The sequence below is a fragment of the Colossoma macropomum genome, unplaced genomic scaffold (assembly GCF_904425465.1).
Source record: "Colossoma macropomum unplaced genomic scaffold, Colossoma_macropomum, whole genome shotgun sequence".
NCBI lineage: Eukaryota > Metazoa > Chordata > Actinopteri > Characiformes > Serrasalmidae > Colossoma > Colossoma macropomum.
This window is the reverse complement of record NW_023494798.1, coordinates 13,882,583-13,904,428: the sequence shown is the minus strand read 5'-3', so window position 1 is coordinate 13,904,428 and position 21,846 is coordinate 13,882,583. Positions and strand designations below refer to the sequence as shown.

Below are 21,846 nucleotides of genomic sequence, written 5' to 3'. Positions count from 1 at the left end.
CCACGGGTTATGCGTTTCTCTCAGCCTCGTTATCAGTGCGAAAATCTCTCTGGAGATCTAGTCTGTGATTGGCTGCTGAGAAGACCCGCCCACTGAATAAATTACACGCAGCCCGCGAGTTTTGCCTCTAGCTGGAAAATGGCAAACAACCAGCCAATGCAGGTAATCTGACTGTTCCTGCTTTGTCATCTGGTGTGAACAGTTATGTCCTTTAGTAATCTACAATCTGTCATAGAAGCATAGAGTAAGGCTGCTAAACTGTTGTGTGTACATTAGGTAGGTAGCAAACATTAGGTGGCCTGTTAGCTACGAAAATGAACTAACGTTAAGCAGTGAAAATTTAGATTTCTTGGTTATGGATTCAGCTTTTTGGTTCTCAAAATTTTTGGCCTTGTTTTGACAGCATAGGTGAATTTAAGAGCCTTAAACAACCCTCAAGTGAAAGTGTTGTTACTGCTTTGAAATAGGGCTTGACTAAAAGTAGCCTAGCAAAAACAACGAGAAAGAGTAAAACGTACACAATTCTACATCCAGCATCTGTCAGCAGAGAACTTTGTTAAGCATACCTTTTAGTATTATTATTGATGTTGTTAATATATATAGTGGACTTCACTCGGAACTGACATTGTTTTCAACCTCTGCACAATCCAGCTACAATGTGGGGGGAAAAACATGGGGGTCTCCATGAAGGCGATGACTGCATTTACTCAAAACAGCAAACTTTATGGTCATTGTTACAGATTTAACCAACTACTATGTATATTGGTTGCTCTAAAGCAAAAAGTACATTTAGAGAAGTGGTCGAGTGCAGCATTAGGATGGCTAGTTAGCTAAAAGTGAATGATTGATTAAAATGTTTCTGACTAAAATGTTGACTACTTTTGCCACAAATACACTGGAGTTTAGACAAAACTATTATCAATCGAAAATGCTCAAATTGATCAGAAAACATACAACTCAATCAAAGTACAAGAACTGTGTGGTTGTAAGTAGTTACTGCCCACTTCCGTTAATTTTATTTTTTTTATTTTTTATCTTTATTTAAAAAGATTAAAATCTCTTCTTCGAGGGAGACCTGGCCACGATAGCACACCATTTCCAAGAGATTAACAAAACAGACATGGGACAATTTAAGTAGAACGTGTTCAAAACAGACAAAGAACAACAGATATGTAATACAAAACACAAAATCCAGATTAGGAATAGCAATTGCACTCTTCAGTTACACAGTTTTTTTTCACTCAGAGAGTCAAAATCATTAAGCTGTAGCATGTTCTGAAGGTTATTCCTGGACCAAAGCACAAAATAAGAGAAAGCTGTTCTGCCCAATTCTGAACTCATCTTTGGTACATTGTAAAGCAGCATTCTAGAGGAGCGAGAATGTGCAATAATATCTGTATTAGTATCCTTGATTGTAAATAATCTTGAATGTTAATAAATTGAAACTAAGATAATCTTTAAAGCATATTTTAGAAGGATGTCCTACTCTGAAACACAATGAGATGAGCTCAGAATGCAAACAGGCAATACATTTTATTATTGCGCATCTAGACCATGTACAGAGAACGGAAAACCTTACTAATATCAGGGTGCAATGAAAAATTAACAGTACAGCATCGACACACTGCAAAAATATTAAGTACAACAAAATACAGTATGTGTATGAGACAAACAAAAGGGCAGTAGCAACAGCCTACCTGATAAAAGAGCTGCCAGAAGTAGTAGAAGTAAAATCACACTGACATAATAAAAAAACATTACGACACTAGGCAGTGTATGTTTTCTTTGTAAGCAGGGAATTCATGATGGATTTTAAACCTGGCCAGACATGATTAAATGATTAAAGCAGGTAGTGCTTGCAGTGGTGATGTTTTCTTTTTTGAGTTCATTCTTTCAGAGACTTTGCCTTAAACCATAACTGTATGAACTCATCATTTCCCAGCAACATTTACCTTCACTTTTTGTTCGCCATGTGCTAGGTTTGGGCAATAACCCATATGTCCAGGAAATTGCCAAACAGCAACAGTCCGGAATTATTTTGTTGAGGAAACCGTTTACGGACAAAGAGAACTTTTCTTTGCAGGTCTACAAATTTACAAACATTTCACAAGATGTCTCATGCAAGGCAGCTTGGTTCACTAAGGTGTTACAGAGAAATAAAGGATCTCCATTAGGAAATTCAAATGATTTAAAAGGTGGGTTATTTGCCTGGGCCAACTTACAGGAGAGAGTACTACATGTATGCAAAATATAAATAAAATAAGGATAAAGGAAGCAGTAGCATGTAAACCAGTGACAAACATTCTACTTATTTGCATTTAACTACTTTTAGGCTAGTTTCAGCGTTTAGAGACTACACTTAATGACTAACTTACAAATTAAATTTTTTGCTCAAGTGTATTTGAAATCTGTGCAGGTGTTTTGACAAAAAGCAGATGACACTGACAGGCTAGGTATTCCAGCAGCCCTTTTGTTTATCAGACACTGTCATCCTGCTTTAGTTAATGGTTGACCATAACTGGTAGACAGGGCCAGAACTAGGTCATTCATTAGCAGAGTCTGGTGCAATGCAGTTATTCCCAGTCCATACATGGAGTTTCCCACAATGTTTTTTTGCCAAACTGAAAAGATTACTCCTCTCTTATGAAATTCAGGATTGTTGTTTGCCCATAAATCAAGCTTAATTAGAGGTTTTATTGGTGTGTACTTTCTCCATGCATATGGCTTATTAGTTTATGTCAAGCTTTTTATCACTACCGGCTCCAGCTTATTAAGAACAACAGCAGCAGCCACAGCAACAAAATGCAACGTCATTGGGTGAACTCTGTTGTTGTCAAAAGGCTTTCTTGTGTTTGCCTACTTACATAGTTAAAGATTAAAGCAGTCATTTGTGGGCACAAAATGTACTAAATATATGACAGATTAATCACTCCCAATCGTGTTCTCTTCACATGTTCTTGTTACGTTATCAATAACATGTTGTGCTATATTAAACCAGGTGAAACGTATAATGGCAGGTTAGTATATGTTTTCTTTTTTTGACAGTCATTGCATCATGCTGGTGGAAGTGCATCTGTTAGCAGTACCTAATTGTCCATCCTTTGAGATTATGGCTGTATAGTCTAGACAAGCTGGTGGCCTCCTTAAGACCTCCCCCATGCTCTCTGGGGTTTTGATCTTTGCTCAGAAGCTCGGTTTTGGAGAATCATCTCCCTGCAGACTGCCACAGGGCTTCTTATATTATGTGTTGCCATGGCATCAGAACATTACAGCCAATCAACACACGCCAACACAAGACCCTCACAAAAAAGACTCTACATTTAAACCATACCATGTTAAGGACCATATCACATAATGAACAATAAAGAAGCAAACTGAAGAATGCAATTTTCCAAGGCCCTAGAAATATGACCCAATTGAAGCATTTTAGTAGAACTGCACAAGGTTTTTACATTCCTCATTTATGTAGGCCTGGCAACAAGTATGCGACTATAATATCTCCAAAACATGTACGCATTTAACCCCCCGCCTCCCCCACTCCTTTCCTTTTTGTATCTTATCATCCTCTATCAGATACCATGAGTATGAAAATTATGTTATGTGTGTAATTATAGTTTGCATACTCTGTCAAAGGCATACATTTAGCTCAACATCTAGAATGCCAGATCATCAAAAATGAGGAAGTATGGTTAAAAACATAACGTTCATAGTTGGGAGCACACAGGAAGCTGTGATCAGTTTCACATTCTAACTTAGCCTTGTAGAGTTTGCCTGAGGCAGAGGAAAAAATAATACTTTCAAAAGAATTCATTTTCTTGGCACAGTTACCAAAAGCAGTTAGGGGAGGGCATCAGCTCATTTCTCAGAATCAATATCATAATATCCTGCTTCCCCATTCTTTCCTCCTGATAGGCGGACTTTATTGCTAAGTTTGTTATGCTTCCATGTCAGTCAGTCTTGTTCGACTCTTAACAGTCCAAAAAATGTAGGCCTAGAGTCATTTATTTTACCTCCACACAATGTACTTGACTAATAACAATACTACGACATTGTCCCCATGTTTTACCTTTGGTTGTGTTACCTAGCTGCTGAGTGACACTTGTGGATGTAGCTCTTGCAATGTTTGGCACTGGAGTTTTTTGTCTGGTAAGTATAGAAATGAACTGAGTAATATGGAAATATAAAGAGTATCTAATAATGGAAGAGTGCAGAGTGCACTGGTTGTCAAAGGAAGACACCTCAACATCTACAGTCTTTCCTGACAAAGTCAAACTAATAGTAGAAATTCGATCTTACAAGAAAAAAAATTCTGTTCACAGGTTATCCTCAAGTATGGTGATATTCAGAGTTAGGCTAAACACTTAAAGTAATGATGGCTGAATACTGAAAACACTGTCCTAAATATATTCAGTAACATATATTAAAATACATATTGATAAGGCACATGGGAAAAAGTTTTTATTCAGTTCACACTGTTCCTCTCTGCTACTGGCGTCTTATGAACTGAGCAAACAATTTGCCACATCCCCATAACAAAATGAGTATAAAGTGGGTAGCTGCGTGATTTTCAGTTAATAGAATATAACTTGCCCCAATATGTGTGCATGTGTCAAGTACAACACCGATGGTAGGCTTATTACTTGTGAATATTGGTAAAGAAGCTGTTTTTAGAGTATGTTTTTACATTCTTTGGTATTAATGTTATTTCTTTTCAAGATGGAGTGATGCCATAGGAGAACCAGTTTTAGTTCTCTAACATTTGGAGCAGCTTTTCTCAATATTTGCAGCAAGATTTGCACTTATTAGTTTTTTATTATTATTATTTTGCGAGTGGGTGTGGACATTTGCAACATGACTATAGATATGTACTTTGATGATTATGAGCCTGATATATTTCTTCCAATTTCTTTTGAAGAAACTTGGGTCCTGATAAAATCAAGGGAGAAACAAAAAAATAAAGTGTACCACTAAGGAAAGAGAACTTATAGATATTCAGACTCACAAGTTTAAAATATTTAAAAATTCGTACTTTTTAAAAGGAAAACATTTATTTTTTTATTGAAATGATGTAATGAAATTACTACTATACAAAATGATAAGATGAGGAAAAGAAGTGCTCTCAAACGTATCTAACTTATTTCAGTGTTGGGAATAATGTGGTGATGAAAATTGTGAGCTCTTGCATATATTGTGAGGGTAGGACGAATTTGTGTGAATTTGTGATGCCAAATTCCTGGAGGGAGTGTTTGTAAGAATGTATTTCAGTGAAACCCTGTTGAAAAAACTTGTTGTACTGTACGTTCTGCTGGATTTTTGACGGTTTTTGGCATCTCACAGCAGGTGCATGATAAAATCAGAGGTGCTTGCTTGTGGTGACTGTGAGCTCTATCCCAGTAGACTGGTGCAGCGCTGGCTGATGAAACCTTGATTGGCTGTACAGGCGTCAGTGCCAATGCCTGCTATGAGTTCACTCAGGTATAAAGTTACATCAGCCAGGTCTCTGCTGCCTCTAATGTACCTGGAGGAGCAGCTCAGTGGGTCTCCCCTCACCACAACGGACAACAGGAGGAAATATCAGAAGTGTTTACCCAACCATAGTGACACCTAAACAGTCAACAGTCTGTTGGGGGGCAACTACATTGTTTTCATCTCTATAAACATCAAATGAGGATTCTGGTGATAAGATGTACTTAAGACTGTCACATGCTCTGGTTTTATTAGTCATTTTATATTGCCATTATTATCAAGGTGCAATCTATGGTGCTCAAGTCAACACATTCATGTAATTCTTAGGTTTGGGCTTACTCAGTTTGGCAACTAGCAAAGTTCCTCGCCCTCCTGTCCATAGTGCATGCCAGGAAACCTCAGCTTGCCCAGATGACTTTCTGCTCCCCATCTGTGGTTGAAATCTACTAAAAAAAAGAAAAAGCGAGGCAGGAACCTCCTCCGCACTCTGTTCAGTGGTATGATGTCACTGCCTCTGCCTGATTAATGTTTCCCTCCCTGCTTGGGTGTCTGTTTTTTGAAACTGTGGTTCAGCAGCCAATGGCAAGAGAACAAGTCACAGCCTCAGACAGAGGGACCATACACAAGGCAGCACGCACACCATCTCATGATAACACCTCGGTTGCTTTGCTAAACAAATGAGGTGGGACAGATTTGGTCTAATGGGAGGTGAAAGGAAACAGCGGAGGCAAATACTTTCCTTGGAAGTCAGATCAACAATTAATGGCAAAACTACAATCCACTTGACTGTCCTTCACACTTTGTGCGAAGAATGTGCTAAACAGCCAAAGAACATTTATGACTATATCATGATTTGCTAAATGTCTGGCACAGGCCTGGCTACTCAGATTAAGCTGCCACTGAGGCTAATATCTTTGACTTTGACATCGCTCACACGTTTGATCAAGTAAGCGAGAAAGAAGCGGAACCAAAAGCCTGCTGGTATCTGAGATACACTTCCTTTCAAGCATGAAAAAGGAAAAGCACAGCAATATGTCATCTGCTGCTTATCTGGTCTTGCAATGAGATTATTTAGGGCTTTGAATGACCTTGGATGAAAATTGCTCGTCGTTTGAGGGCCCCAAAAAACATTTGGAAATTTTACTTTACTGAAGTGCTTTAGTTTCCTTGATAAAATGTTTAACAAAATTATATTTGTTTAACAGAAAAGCACTTTTAGTACAAAAATCAAACTGATGGTAGATTCTTTGTGTGGAGAAAGCCTAGAGAAGGATTCCAGTCATACTGTACTAAGAGTACTCTGGGGCTGTATTTCTTCCAGAGGTGTCGGTGAGATTGTGTTCATCGATGGGATTATTAATTCAGAAGTGTACAAAGGCACTGTGGGTCCAAACCTGCAGACGTCTGCAAAGGAACTGCTCAAACGACTGAGGTCTTGAAATGGTCTGTTTAAAATAAATGGCACTTAATTGGACATCTTGTTTCCTAACACAATGAACATAATACAGTTAAATTTTGGCACAAATGTCTTAATACTGTAGCATGTTCAAGAAATATTTACATGTTACATTTTAGGTTGTGCCTTCTTCAGTATGGGTTAATTTTGCTAAGGAGCTGCCCTTGTGTGATAGTGAGGGATGAGGAGACATGAGCTGGGTAGTGAACAAGCTGTTAGAGAAGAGAACACAGTTTATGTACGGCACAGCTGTGGCCAATATGAGCTGGAAATTAAAGCACCATAAATTGTGCGAAAGCTGTGTCTCTTTTAATAGCAGTGAATGCTACAATATTTTTTGGGTCCACTGAGTATGAAAAGCGTATTACAGAGTATGTAAAGCGTATTACAGAAACCTGCTATTTTTTTGTCTTGAGATGTGACCGATCAAGATTTTTCACAAATTCGTATTGCAAAAGCAAAGCTTATCTTAATTTAGGAATCTTAACTCTTCTTCATCTTATCTCAAGTTAGGAAATCTTAAAGTTAACAATCAACTGTCATGTCTGTTACCTAACAACCGACCATACATGCCCAGCTGAAACATAAATATGTAATTAAAATAATCAAGTTAGCTAGACAGCTAACTACCGTTACTGATGTAAAAAGGTCAAACAAAACTAAAGCGTGATAAACTTCAAGTTAAAAATATTGTGACAGCACTTTGCAATGTTTATCAGAGTGCCGCCGTAATAAGAGTCGACGGTGGAGATCGTGTCTGCAGTGTCTGGGATTTTTTGAAACGCTATTAAAAACACTCATAAGTCAAAGCAGTGTTTCAGTGTAGATAAATGTAGCGTCATTATGCTAGTTACAGTGAACTATGCTGTCTGTCTTAAAGTTAGGACAGTATTTAGGAAATTCTGTCTGGTTAGGCTGTTTCTGTCTGGTTAACTGTTTTCTTATCTGGAGTTAGGATAAGATTACCCAGATAGCAAAATGTATCCAACATGGATCTGGGCTGGATCTATCATTAAAAAATAGGATCCATAAAACAGATCTGGTCCGGGGTTCACTTGCACAAAAGAACAAATCCAGCACGGATCTGGATTCTGGACTAGTAACTGGTTATCAACCTAAAAACAGTAACTAAAAGTTCGGCTACTAACTTTAGCTAGCTAACGTTGACTTCCAAACAGGCTGGGATATAACGTTAGGTAGCTAGCTAGGTTTGCTAGCCTAGGCTTACCTCAAAATTGAATGTCGGAGATGTCCTTCAATGTTAACGATAGGTTTAAAAACAAGAAATACACGTGTTTTAGGCACGACTGGTCATACAGATTTCTAAATGTTACATATAAATAAATAAAATTACCATTAGAACTCACCAAAGACGACCGACAACCGTTAGGAGTGGGTGACGGTTAAACCGAAGTTCAAATTTCAAATGTAACGTCTCCCTCCGTGCAAAATGCGGCTGTGAATCGGTGCAGACGTCACAGAGAACCAACTTGTCAATCGAACTGTATTGGAGCCGGGCCGAATCCGCTAAGCGGAGGTGATTGTAACGCGGATCTGCCGTAGGCAGAAAAAAAAAGCAGATCAGGAAACGGAGTCCTCTGCTTTCTGGATATGAACCCAAAAGCTGTTGTTCTATAATAGCTTCTGTTCTAAATTCAGTGCTGACTGAAGTTGTCAGGGTGACTAAACAGATAAGATTTAAGAGTTAATACGTTTCTGTAATACAGCCCTAGAAGCCTAATCACTTGTCATGTACTTTACTGAACCTACAAGGGAAATGTGTCATTGCCCAGTGTCAACTCTGCCCAGTCTGGGAGCAGCACACTGCACACTACGCTATAACCAGGTGACCTAGTCAATTATGGGATTTGAACCCATGGCCTTTTAGTTGCTGGCTTACGGCTCCTAACACTAGGCTACCAGCAACCTGTGCTATATAAAGGATATTCAGATACACAAAAAACACTACACAGAGGTGTTTTCTTTTCTTTCAGTGGTCTTATCTCAAGGGAACTGAAGGCTTTTTCAGTGGTCACAAATGGGCCAGCAGATATATTTTTTATAACCCTGTGGAATGCAACACATAGCACTCAATTCATATAAAGGACAACACTGTGGGGTGGAGGACCTGGTTCAGTGTAACTTCTCTCCACATTAAGTATTTCCAGCTTATCACAGTACCACGAAAACATACAGACAAAACATTTTTAGAACAGTGCTATATTTTCCTTTTGGGGATTTTAGCATAATTAGAGTGCTATGTCAGTATTGTGCAGACACATTGTGTATCTTATTCCAACCCTTTCTAAGAAAGGAGTTTCAGTAATTCAGATCTTGTGAAGATCCTGTGATTGATAAATGATGTTCAGATCGGCGTGAAATTTGCCCTGTTAAAATGCAGCAGATTAGCATGAAATCTGCTCTGTTTACTTCACAAGTGGAAAGATGCCATTTGAATAATGTTACCAATCGGTTTAAACACTGGTGCATCAAATATTAAGCTTTTGAAGTTTATTAAAGCCAGTCTGGGTGCTTGTTTTCATAAGGTAAGCTAGTAATACGCTGCATACATGGATATACTAAAGCAAATGTGTACTATTTTATATTATAACTTAAAGCTGATTTTGGCAGACATGTGTCACTCAAACTGGATTTTTAAATGAACTGTTTGCTAACTTTTGCCATACAGCACCCGATAACATGCTTATGTAACAAGGTTAGTGTTTTAGGATTGCACAGATAAAATTTAAGTTCATTGATCTGAAACTTGTGACCTATAGGCTATTAAATTAGATGCTTGTGTGACCCTCTATTGTGCTGATTGTAAAATATGTGAAATACAAAATGTTCCCTGTTCACAGTTAGGGAAGAATACTCTCTTGGGTTGTTTAATGGAATGTCTTCTGACCTGCCTTCTGCACATCCTACAGATACTTTAATTGGAAACTCAGAGGTAGGGAAAACTAAAATAAAGCTGATCTACTGTCGTGTGCAGAAGTAAGTACATCCCATGAAATTCTTTTTTTTAATTAAACATGTGGACATATCAGTACTTGATCTTCAGTTAAACAGTGTGTACACATGAACAATATGCAACAGAACAATTCAAATTTGACTTTACAATTATTCATCTAAAAAAAAAACACTGAGATGTCATTTTTATCTGTTGAAAAAGTAAGTACACCCCCGGTTTCAGTAGCTGGTAACTACCCCTTTGGCAGAAACAACTTTGTGTAGGTGTTTCCTGTAACTGTCTACCAGTTTCTGACCTATGTATGTGGAAATTTTTTTGCCCATTTCTGCATGTAGAATTCTTTCAACTATACAATGTTTCAGGGTTTTTTTTGCATGCACAGCCCTTTTCAAATTCCCCCACATCATGTCAATGGGATTCAGATCTAAGCTTTGACTTGGCCATTTCATAACCCTCCACTTCTTCCTGTTAAGCCGTTCCTTGGTGGATTTACTTGTATGTTTAGGATCATTATCCTGTTGGTAGGTCCACTTCTTCGGCTTCACCTTTTTACAGATGTTCTCACATTCTCTTCAAGCATTCTCCTGGTATGAAAGAGAATTCATAATGGATTCTGTGGTTGTAAGTTGGCAGAGCTCTGCAGCAGCAAAGCAGCCCTAAACCATAATATTTCTACAACCATGATTTTGTCGAGACCAAGAGCTGTCTCTTCTGCCCAGGGTCTAGACATATATGAGTATCTCTAATAAATTCTTATACTATTGCCCTAATAACTATCTGTAGTCTAATTTCTTTAAAAGAATTAAAGGAACAAAAGGAATATCAACAAAATTAAAAAAGGATAAAAAGGAACAAAAAGAATAAAAAGACTTCAGACGCTGAGTTCTTGTAGAAGGAAGGAAAAGGCCTTCTCTTTATTGAGCTTTAAGTGGCAAGGTGGTTCCCGGACACAATGCAAATGTCATCACGAAGCATCCCTTTTTTATATCCTTTTTGGGGTGGTGAAGTAATCACCTCACCCCTTTTTACACAATTCTATATCATCTTAGTCCCCATTATATCCAAACCCTGCACTCTTTTTGGCAACCCTTAAAACCAAACGCACATGATGTCATTTTTTTAAAACCATTATGACCTGGTTGTTTCATCCTCACAAGGTCATCTTACATAGCAACTTCACCCAAGTTCAGGAGTTTACTTCAGCTACAATTTATACTGTCATCTAACAAAATTCCCCTTTAATTAGTTTTTACCTCAGCTATAGTTTATACTGTCATCCAACAATTCCCTTCCTTTCAGCCCTAATTAGTAGCTACACTTTGTACAGTTTCGTTTTAGTGAGTTCAAGGGTTCATTGAGTTCATCCCCTTTAGAGGTGATATGCCCAAATGCATGCAGTCTATAGCCTGCTTCCCAAGGTTACCTTTTTTCAGGAGATTTCCAAATGCTCAAGTAAGATAACATTTAGTTTATTGATTATTAATCAGGAATGTTTAATTAAATATTTCTGTCACTTTACAATTAGTATGAGGTTCTTCTAATGAAATTCTGTCCTGGTTCTTGCCTAGATATTAAGTAGCAAACTTTAGTCCTGCTCCATTATTCTTTTTAAGCAGCAAAGGCTTTCTCCTGGTGCACTTCCCATGAGGGTCTTTTTGCATGCACTTTTACATCAATAGTGGCAAGAGCAACCTACAGATCCTGTGATGAAAGTTTGGGGTTCTTAGAGACTTCTTTTAGCATCTTATGGTCTGCTCTCAGGTTAAATTTGATGGGGAGGCCTGGCCTAGACAGGTTGTCAGTGGTTTTAAATCTTCTCCACTTTTAGATGATCTTCCAGATCTGGAATGATTTCCAACATTTCAGATATCTTCTTAAACCCTTTCCAGACTCATAGTCATTTACAACCTTCTTCCTGGAGGCCCCAGAGTGCTCTTTTGGTCTAGGTAAGAGACAAAAAGCAAATTAGAGTAGGTTTCAGAGGTTTAAGTAAGACAAGTTCCTCCAAGATATTCTCTAATGGTGTTCTAATCATTAGCACCTGATCGAGAGCACCTAATTTCAATTTGTCACACTTGTAGTAGTGATTTATGTCTGGGTGTACTTACTTTTTCACCTAAGAAAATTGCATTAAAGTTTAGGTCAACTATATAAAAGATGACAAAAATGTTAATTCTAAGTGTCATTTATTAAATTATATCACCTTTATCTATCAACACTGTTTAAATGAAGACCCCAAATATGTTGAAAACGTCTGAACTTTTCATGGGGTGTACGTACTTCTTCACATGACTGTATATCTTATTCCTGGTCCTTTTTATAAGCCCTTGTCTTTTCTTTTACAGATTTCATGTCAGTTGTGGAGCAAATGTGACATTAACAGCTGTTTGAGTATTTGTCTGTAGTGCATATAAAACATGATGGTATGGGCTTAAGTACTCTAGTATTTCTGTTTGTTGGACAACTATAAGTTTTTACTGTACAGCATTTTTTCACTTTTAAATCTTCTGCTCCAACACAAGAAGAGAGCTTTAATTTTTCCAGTTAAAATTCTTGCTCACAAACTGTAACAGTGCAACAGTCTTAAATATGTGCTCTGCAGAGTGAAAAGTCAAAGCATGACAGTGAGGGGAGGTGTGAGGACTATTGGGCGTGAAAAAAAGCCGCATGCAAAGTTGGCCTTAGCTTTAATGCTGCGTTATGCAAAGCAGTTCATGAGTTGAAGTTGAGATCTCTGGGCACTGTTAAACAAGTAACAGATATGAGCTAAAACGTTACATATACTGTTACTCAGTGTACAAGAAAAAGTGGCCTTAGGCATTAATGTGTAGAGTAACCTAAACCTATAATCCTAGAGTGAAACAATTATTCAAGTTGTGTTAAAAGTACTTTTTAAGTATTTTACGTATTAAGTAACTTACAGAACGGCAGTGGACCTTTTTAGCACATCTAGAATCTATCAGCACAGGAGCTGAAGTTTGTTCTGTTCTTTCTTGGCTCTGTTCTTCTCTTTTGCTAAAGCACCAAAGTCAGAGATGTGACCAGTCGCAAATGAGTTTATTAATGCATCTTATTCCTGTCCTATACACAATCATGCAAATTCAAAGCACTATTTTTTCAGAATAAAAAGTACAAGTAAAAGTAGATTCCTTTCCTCACAAATACACTTGAGCAGAAGTGTTACTATTCAAAAATACTCAGGAAATCCATCAATTTGACATGAGTACATAGAAATTTAACCAGGTACTTCCCAAATCTGGTATATCTGATTAACACCTGGGAGCCTCTGCAAACAAATGAATTTAGTTTTATCCAGCTGTAATTAGAGCACTCTTCCAACATTGAAATCAATGGAAGTTTACTGAAAGTGCAAAATCTCTCAAGCCCCACAGGTGTGAAGTGTGCAGACTATAAATATAAAATGAAGATTTCGGCAAAGTTTTATAGTTCTAGCTTGAAAGTTCTACAATATTTTGCGAAACAACAGCAAGATGACTAAGAAGAGAAGATGTGGCTTTGTCAAGCCTACATTATCTGACTTCTTTGTGGTGCTTTGTTACAGAAGTCACTCTCTGGCTGTTTGAACATGGGGGGGGGGCAGATGCAGCTCTCTGAATGACAATGATGCCAATTGTCCTCCAGTCCAGCCAGATAAGGTGATAAGTATCTTTTCCATCGTGTGTCATCTCTTTTCAAGCTTTACAAATTAATGTAAGTGGCCTGCAGAGGCAAAAGTATAACTGTTATCAGCTTGACAGTTGGTGTAAGATCAGCTGCGGGATCTTGACTCTGGGAGCTGCTCACTCTGAGCAAACAGGACACTGTTGTATGTCATCTGATATTCATAAAAGGGACATGTTTTGGCTGATTTTCAACAGAAATTTCAGAAAGTGCATTCAGAAAGTTCTCCGCTCTATTGTCAAAAGACTTTACTGGCACAAGACTAAGGAGGTGATACTTGACCACAGTCATTACCACAGTTCAGTAACAATGTGTATTCTAGAAAACAGGCATTCACAAAATCAGCGTGCCCTGTACAGCCTTAACGTACAATACTGTGCAAAAGTCAGTCACCCTTTTGTTCATATAATTTCCAGTCATAATATTATTCAATTTTCAGTTTCACAAAAAAATCTGAAAACATACATTTAAGAGAAAATTACACACGTCTCAAATGTATAGCTTCAAATCAGTATTTAATTGGTACGGTGTTTTGTGCAACATACTGCCACTTTAACTCCATCATCATTACAATCTTAAACCCAACCAGTTACAGCTTGTGAGTTTCTCTCATGTGCGTCTAGAATGGCTAAAGAAGATACTTCTAAGGCGATATGAAACGACTTGCATATGGGGAACGTCAAAGGAAAATATGTGGCAAAAGCAAAAGTTTCCAAAAACAGGAGCTCAAAAAATATTATAAGATATAGAGAAAATGAGACTCCTAACAACAGTCCAAGACCAGCTAGACCACCAAAACTGCCACTATCAGATGAATAGTACTTAAAGTTTTCATCATTGAGAGGAGAAAATCAAGCTCCACTGTTGTTTCAGATCTGAAAAATTCTACAGGTGTTTCTGTCCATCCTTCCACTGTGAGAAGACAACTCAATGTTATGGGCCTGGGAGGATGAGTAGCTTTCAAGAAGCTATTACTGAAAAAAGGAAATACACTAGAAGTCTGAAACTGGACATCTGAGATGTGGAGTGAGGTTTTAGGGATCGATGAGTCTAAATCTGATTGTGATTACTTGGATTGTGAGAAGGAGATTGTAACCAACTTCTAAGACTGAACTTTGGAGGTGTGGAGAAATATCCCTGCAGATTTTAGAAAAGAATGGCAGCTGTAATAAAGGTAAAGCATGGAGACACTAAACACTGAAATATCTAAAGAATGAATAACTTGTATTTAATGATAGTTTTGAGAGGAAATTAGATAAATGAAAGGGTGCTCTTTGACTTTTGCACAGTATGATATATATTTAGAAATGTGGACAAGTCAGACAAGTCAGACCTGAAACCTATAAGCTAACCTTCGTTGATGCAATTATGGGGAAGCATAATTACTATCCTGATGTTTTTATAAAGGAGATCTTACAAAAACAAAACTTTCTTCTTGTTAAATTCTGAATGAGCTATTCATACATAGCATGTCCAAAAGCTTGCAGATTCCTGCTCATCCATTAAGATGATTAACAGAAGAGAGTTTGTCCCCCCTTTGCTGCAGTAACAGCCTCTACTCTTCTGGGAAGCTTGATCACTTCTGGATCACTCCAGCTCATTCCAAAGGTATTGGATGGAGCTCCATCACTCAAGAGAACACAGTTCCACTGCTCCCCAATGCTCCCAATGCTAGATGGCTTTGTAACCCTCTAGATGGCTCTTGGCATTGGGCATTGTCACCTTAGACTCAGGAGCAGCTGCTCCAGAACATCTCATTCCATTAGCAATGCTTTTTGTTTCTTTATGGAGATTCTACAATCTGTGTGACATGCCTGTGTCAGCAATGGGTAAAGTAGCTGATTTCTAATTTTTTTCTCCTCCATAAACCTAAAAAAAGTGCACAAAGGAACCCTCAATCTGTACTTGAACAGTGGAAACATTTTTCATGCATAAAATGTGATTTATTTTGTAATTTTTAGTACGCTTAATCTGGGAAAACTACTTGCATTCAGGTATCAACTGAGAAGCTATAAAGCAAGGACAAATCACATAAATGATTTATTAAATTATAAAAACTTTCACAGAAATAATTTAAATAGACCGAATGTAGCCTGGTGCTCGTTGCAATGTTCTGACTTTTTCTTTCCTCTGCTCACACCGTGATTAGACAGCTGGCTTGGGAAGGTACTGCTGGATTGTCTCTACAATAGTCGACACTTCGGCCATTGCACCTTTACCTGTAAACAGACAGAAGCTTTAGTGTCAGGTGACTGAACTGAACCAAGAAAAGTCAACAGAGAGAACATGCTTATCTCTGTAGCTCCTGACAAAAGAGTCACTTCATCACACAACTTGGATGAGTCCTACAACATTACAACAGTGTGATACCAGTTCAATGGACAAAGTATTTCATTTTCCACAGGAATGTTAAGTGCATGGATGGGAAAGCCCCTCTCCAGTAATTTCCTACTGACATATTTACATATGCTGGAGTACACATGGGGCGATATGAAAATTTCCCCTTAATGATACCAGTAACCAAAATTATCATGGTTTTCGATACTGTAAAGAAAACATTAATACACACTGAAATCATTGCTCATGCTTATGTTGACAGATTTTTTTATTGAAACTCCTACACTTCTAAAACTAAAATAATACAATAATATAAATAAATATGAAATTATCACCAGCACTACTTTTGGTTATTGTTCAGACTATAAGAATGTACACATAAATTGCAGCAAATGGAGGTATTTATGTAGAAAGCAGAATAAACTGGAAGTGCTTTCTCCTTCTGCAGAAACTTTCTTTCTGCAAGTTATGCAGATTGTGTAAGCTGTTTCTGCTGAGGGGGAGAAAAAATATGTCATCTCTGTTTCTTGAAGCAGGCTGTCTAAATTTTGACTTTTAATCTCGAATTAATTGCTTTTGTCTTCATTTTAACTTATTACTTGTAAATATTGACTTATGTTCTATAAAATAATGACATTTTCTCAATATTTTCAGTTATTATATTGAAGTAATGCTTTATTTCCTTGACATTTTGACTTATGTTGAAATACTGACTTGTGTCAAAACAATCACTTCAAAGTTTTGTCTTATCTTGAAAAAAATATGTTCTTTGAATTTTAATGATTTCAAAATAATGACTTACGTTCTTAGGATTTTGACTTAGTAGTATGAAATAATTACGTGTTTTCTTGAGATTTTGACATAGTATGTTAGACCTCTTACTTTCACAAAATACTTGTCAGACCAGTACCAGCCAGAAACGACTGATACATTTTCAGTCAGAATCTCCTCAGTACTAAAGTGTACAGTTATTAGAATTATTATAATTTGAAGCAGATCACTATGTTTTATATCAAGGTTTATCAATAATATACCAAGCAAGTATACTATGTCAGTGGCTTTTGTTTTACCTTCATCTCCACAGACCAGTTTTTTAGCAATGCAGGGGATCTCTACATATCCAAAGCCTTGAAGGGTGGCCACTTGCTGGGCAGTTATTGGCTGCTGCCACATGGCTGTGTTCATAGCAGGACAGAACAGCAGAGGACGGCTTGTGTCCCAGGCTCGTACCACACATGTCTGCCAGGCAAAAACAACCCATTGGAATAGTTATCGATGCATTAAAGACATTTCCATAACTCCACAACAACCAATGGGAACTTTTTTGCACATGGTGTGGGAATGTGGGGATGTTAATGACTTCTGGATAAAGGTTACTACCATATTATCTGCCCTGGTTGGACGAGAAATTCCTGTGGGTCCAGCTGTATTATTGCTAAATGATGACTCCAATTTAAACTTAACAGGCAAACAAAGGAAGATGTGGCTCGCTGGTTTAACATCGGCTAAAAAAAATATTGCACAGAGGTGGCTTCACCCACATAATCTAAGTGTACGACATTGGCTATTTCAACTGCATGACATAGTTATGTTAGAATTGGCCACAGCTAGGATTAATAAAGTTAAAACATCTACTCTTGAGACATGGAAACAGATTTGTTGTGATGTGACAAAAAGATTGGAACAAAGGCTATGAGGTACATCTTGTAAGCTAACATTCTTTTTTCACTCTTTTTCATTTTATTTTTGAAATGTCATCCTTTGCACTAAATCTTACTTAGTAAATAGTATAAAGTATGTACAGGAAATAGGGATGGATGGACCAGTGGGATGGGGAGGGATGGGAGGGGTAAGGGAGTTGCTTTTTTTATTTCCTGCAGTTCTGTAATGTTGTGATAAAATGCTGCTTGATTAACAGGAAACAAATAAAACAAAAATTGATTACAAAAAAAAAGACTTTTCCATAACCACAAGAAGGTTTTTGACTGTTTAATTCTACACATTTTGAGTTTTGTCCTTTTGCAGGCCATTGTGGTAAACAGAAAAGGCAAGATTTGGTGCGCTGGGGAAGGTCTTTAACATGCAATATACAATCAATGTGGGTGAAACAACAGTTGCCCCTATAGTGAACACAGCCAAACGAGGGGATGATTGGGATGATTTGTAAGTAAACAATTAGAGCCCTTTTCCACAGGCTGTACAGGATTGTTGCTAAAAGGATTGTTGTATGAATAGAAAGAGTTTAAGATCATAAAGTCATGCTATGACTTTTTTGGGAACCGCTTTAGGTCTGATATGGATCAAGTCAGAATAGCTTTAAATAACTTTACCATTGGCCAAAGAGTTGAAGTTGATCATTACACAGGCAGTAACATTGCTAACAAATGAAAAGATCACTGCTCATTGCTAGGTGTGCCAAACCATAATGACGTAACCATGAAGCAGTACTCCATGTGCAGATGAGTCAAAAGTGGAACTTTTTATTTGATGTGGTTTCTGAATACACAGCCAAATACATAATTTGGGCGCCCCCAGTCAGATTACATGCTTTCTTGATTTTGTGAGTGGAAATAAGTTAACACAACCTCTACAGAGAACACTTCTGCACACTTTAGAGCACAATTACTGTTTATTTGCTAAATTTAAAATCATTTAAAAATAAAATGTGACCTGTGCCAAAGTTATTTTATACTGTATGTTTCATCTACTCCAATATGTTAAAACTTAAATAAAAAAACTGAAATTGTTCATTTAAATTTGAAGAAAAATACACAATGACATTTGTTCACTGTACAGAATGTGTTCACTTAAATCAACATAACATGTAAATTGACCAATGTTTGCATACGACTGTATATGTATGATTATATAAATCTCTCACCAGGAGGTTGTCACAGATACCGCTGGCTATCTTGCCAAGAGTGTTGGCATCCAGTGGAGCTATGACTAGCAGGTTGGCCCATCGTCTCAGCTCGATGTGTAGCACAGGGTCTGAGCGCGTTCTCCACATCTACAACACATGCAACTCACATGGTAGTCTCCTTATGACTCTGAGCAGTCTATCTGCGCACAACTGATGCTACTCACCTCCCACTCATCTGCGTCTGTGTAGACGCGGACAGGAACAGCAGCAATGTTGTAAAAATGGGTGGCTCTGTCTGTGGTAACTACACGTACATCAATCTATGGAAAAGGAACATTTTATCAGTGTCTAAGAGTAACCACATGTAATTGCTATAATATAAGATAAAAGAGGCATATGAAACATATATAGAGATACTACTTCATTTCCATACAAAGATCTATAGTAATAATATAAAAAAACATTTTTTAAAAAAAAACAGGTTTTCTACATTATTCTACAGTAATTCCATAATAATCAAAAATATATTTGCCTCTTGTACACACAAAAAGATGGTTCTTCAAGGGATAGAAGGTCATGGTTCTATTTAGAACCATGAATTCTATATAAAACCATTTCATGCCTAACTGGCTCTTTGCATGGTGAAAGGATTCTTCACATTGGTGGAGAATGTGTTGTTTACGGTTCTAAATAGAACCTTTTTGAAAATAGTTCTATATAGCACCAAAAAGGGTTCTTCTGTTGCTACAAACTTGACATCATAACAATAACAGAACCCTTTTTGGTGCTACATAGAACCATCAAACAGTTTCTATATAGAACCATGTACAACACGTTTTCCATCTGAAGAACCATTTCACCATGCAAAACAACACTTAAGCATGATATGGTTTTACATACACTCCTAAAAAAGATGGCTCTTTAAGGGTTCTTTAGTAAAGAAAATGGTTTTATAAAGAACTATGTGCACTCAAGGAACCCTTTGCATGATTAAAGGGTTCTTTGCATAGTGAAAGAGTTCTTTAGATTGATGGAGAATGTGCTGTAGATGGTTCTATATAGTAGCTACAGTATCTTTTCTAACCTTTGTCCACCCTACAGCACATTTTAGTAATTGTCTGAATTTACCCCATCATTCTAATAAGATTCCTGTAGAAATTCCTGTGATCTAACAAAATATTAATATTCCAGCTTTACAGTGAGGTATTGCATGCTGTCTGCAATTAATTTTCATTTTGGGATGAATTCATTAATTAAATTGAATTCAGTTCAAACCTGAGTCTGGGTGCTGGCAGATTTACATTTGTCTTTGCATCCAGAAGACATCACAACAAAACGTTCTAAGTGCATCTTTCCTTCTCATTAATCACATTTTTAAAGGCTACCAAATCTGTGGCTGCCATAAATCCCCAGTAATTTGACGCTTTAAGTTACACTGTTTTGTATAACAGGCCGCTTTCTTGCCAATCCAGGCTATTCACCACATCAACGAGATTAGAGATACATCACTTGCTATTCTAGGCGTGCAGTGCCCTCTAGTGGGCAATCCAGTCATACACACAGTGTTGCCAGATTGGGCGGTTTCCCGCCAAATTCGTCGGATTTTAGTTGTATTTTGCGGAAGGGGAAAAGGTGTTTTGGCGGGTGGACAGAATTGGGCTGGTTTGTCATTATTTTAGCGGGTTTTTAAAAAATATATAACATACGTAATAATAATAAACGGAATTACTCAGTAATACAGGTAAAATTATTACAGACATACACAGTTTATTATTGATGTAATGGAAGAGTGTTCCGTACTAAATTATCCAGTTCACTTTTGTACACAGCAGTTTTGGAAATTGTAACGGCCCGTGATCTGTTCAGCAGAGCCTTAAAGGTAAACAGGTTTTATATACTTACACACATACATATATACATATATATATACATACATACATATATATATATACACATACATATATATATATACATATATATACATATATATATACACATACATATATACACATACATATACATATATATATATATATATATATATATATATATATATATATATATATATATATATATATATATATACATGAAAGACTGACAGCGCCATCTAGCGACAGGAGGCCAAATCATGAGCGGATAACGAACTCGGACGCTTTTATTGCGATCAGTTAACTGTGGTACTATTTATGGTAATATTGGGCGTTTTTTCATCAAATGTTTTTTTTAACATTTTCTTACTGGAAACTACAGCAGCAATCTGGCAACCCGGCATACACAAGCTGAGGTTGTTATGTTCGTGGTGATTAAAAATGCAAAGTTATTAATTCGTTTATTCAAAGTGCCGCAGTGCGACTGAACGTAAAGTGGTTAAGTTTAAACTAACACACTTTCTGACACTCACCTCTGGGATTTCAAGCAGCTGCGACACCAGTAAAGGCACTTTAAGCGCTGCGACGCTACCGGTGACTCCGACCAGAACGCGGTACTTCAACCCGCTGCAGCTCAGATCCGCTACCGCGCTCGGGGGGTCAGAGCAGCGCTGCATCGCAGCAGCCTGAGCCGGTCGAGTCAACAGACGGCTTTATGTTTGAAGTAATGTCACTGCAGGACTGACTTCTGTTCTCACACCAGAGTCTTCTCATCATCTCACACACGCGACTGACATGTTAGTGAAGTCACCCGGGACGGGCAGCGCTGTTAAACCTTAAATACATACACCGGCATTTTTACAAACACGAAGTTAAAATGTCAGTTTCTTATACTTAGTCGACCTCTGGAAAACTATGATTACTACATTTCATTTCCGTCAACACTACTGTGTGATTATGTGCTGTGAAATTGTAACAGCGCTCCTACTGGCCCCAAGAAGCCTTAAAGGGGAACTCCACCGATTTTTAAAAAAATCTACACAATTAAATGGGAAGATGTAAATGAAGTATTTCAGAGTGGTTTGATGTGAAACTGCCAAAAATGTTTACATTTCATGATCCGTAAAGAGGCCACAGCTTATTTTGATAGTCTCCTATACAGTGGTGCGCAAAAGTTTGTGCAAATTAAGTTCAGCTGATT

The 21,846-nt window shown here is 37.5% G+C and overlaps 1 protein-coding gene across 2 annotated transcripts; it reads right to left on the bottom strand.

Annotated features, from left to right (window-relative positions):
• Nucleotides 1-10,785: 10,785 nt before the first annotated feature.
• On the bottom strand, nt 10,786-21,628 carry ppcdc (phosphopantothenoylcysteine decarboxylase). 2 transcript variants are annotated; one of them, XM_036584709.1, is made up of 6 exons: nt 21,179-21,628; nt 19,002-19,097; nt 18,796-18,924; nt 16,985-17,153; nt 15,718-15,796; nt 10,786-11,838 (listed from the first exon to the last, which is right to left on the bottom strand). In XM_036584709.1, exons 1-5 carry the CDS (start codon nt 21,320-21,322, stop codon nt 15,723-15,725), a joined length of 612 nt encoding a protein of 203 aa, XP_036440602.1. In that variant the 5' UTR covers nt 21,323-21,628; the 3' UTR covers nt 10,786-11,838; nt 15,718-15,722. The 2 variants fall into 2 exon arrangements, with proteins under 2 accessions (XP_036440602.1, XP_036440601.1); XM_036584708.1 differs by lacking the exon at nt 10,786-11,838 and having other exon boundaries at nt 15,347-15,796; nt 21,179-21,627.
• Nucleotides 21,629-21,846: the final 218 nt, after the last annotated feature.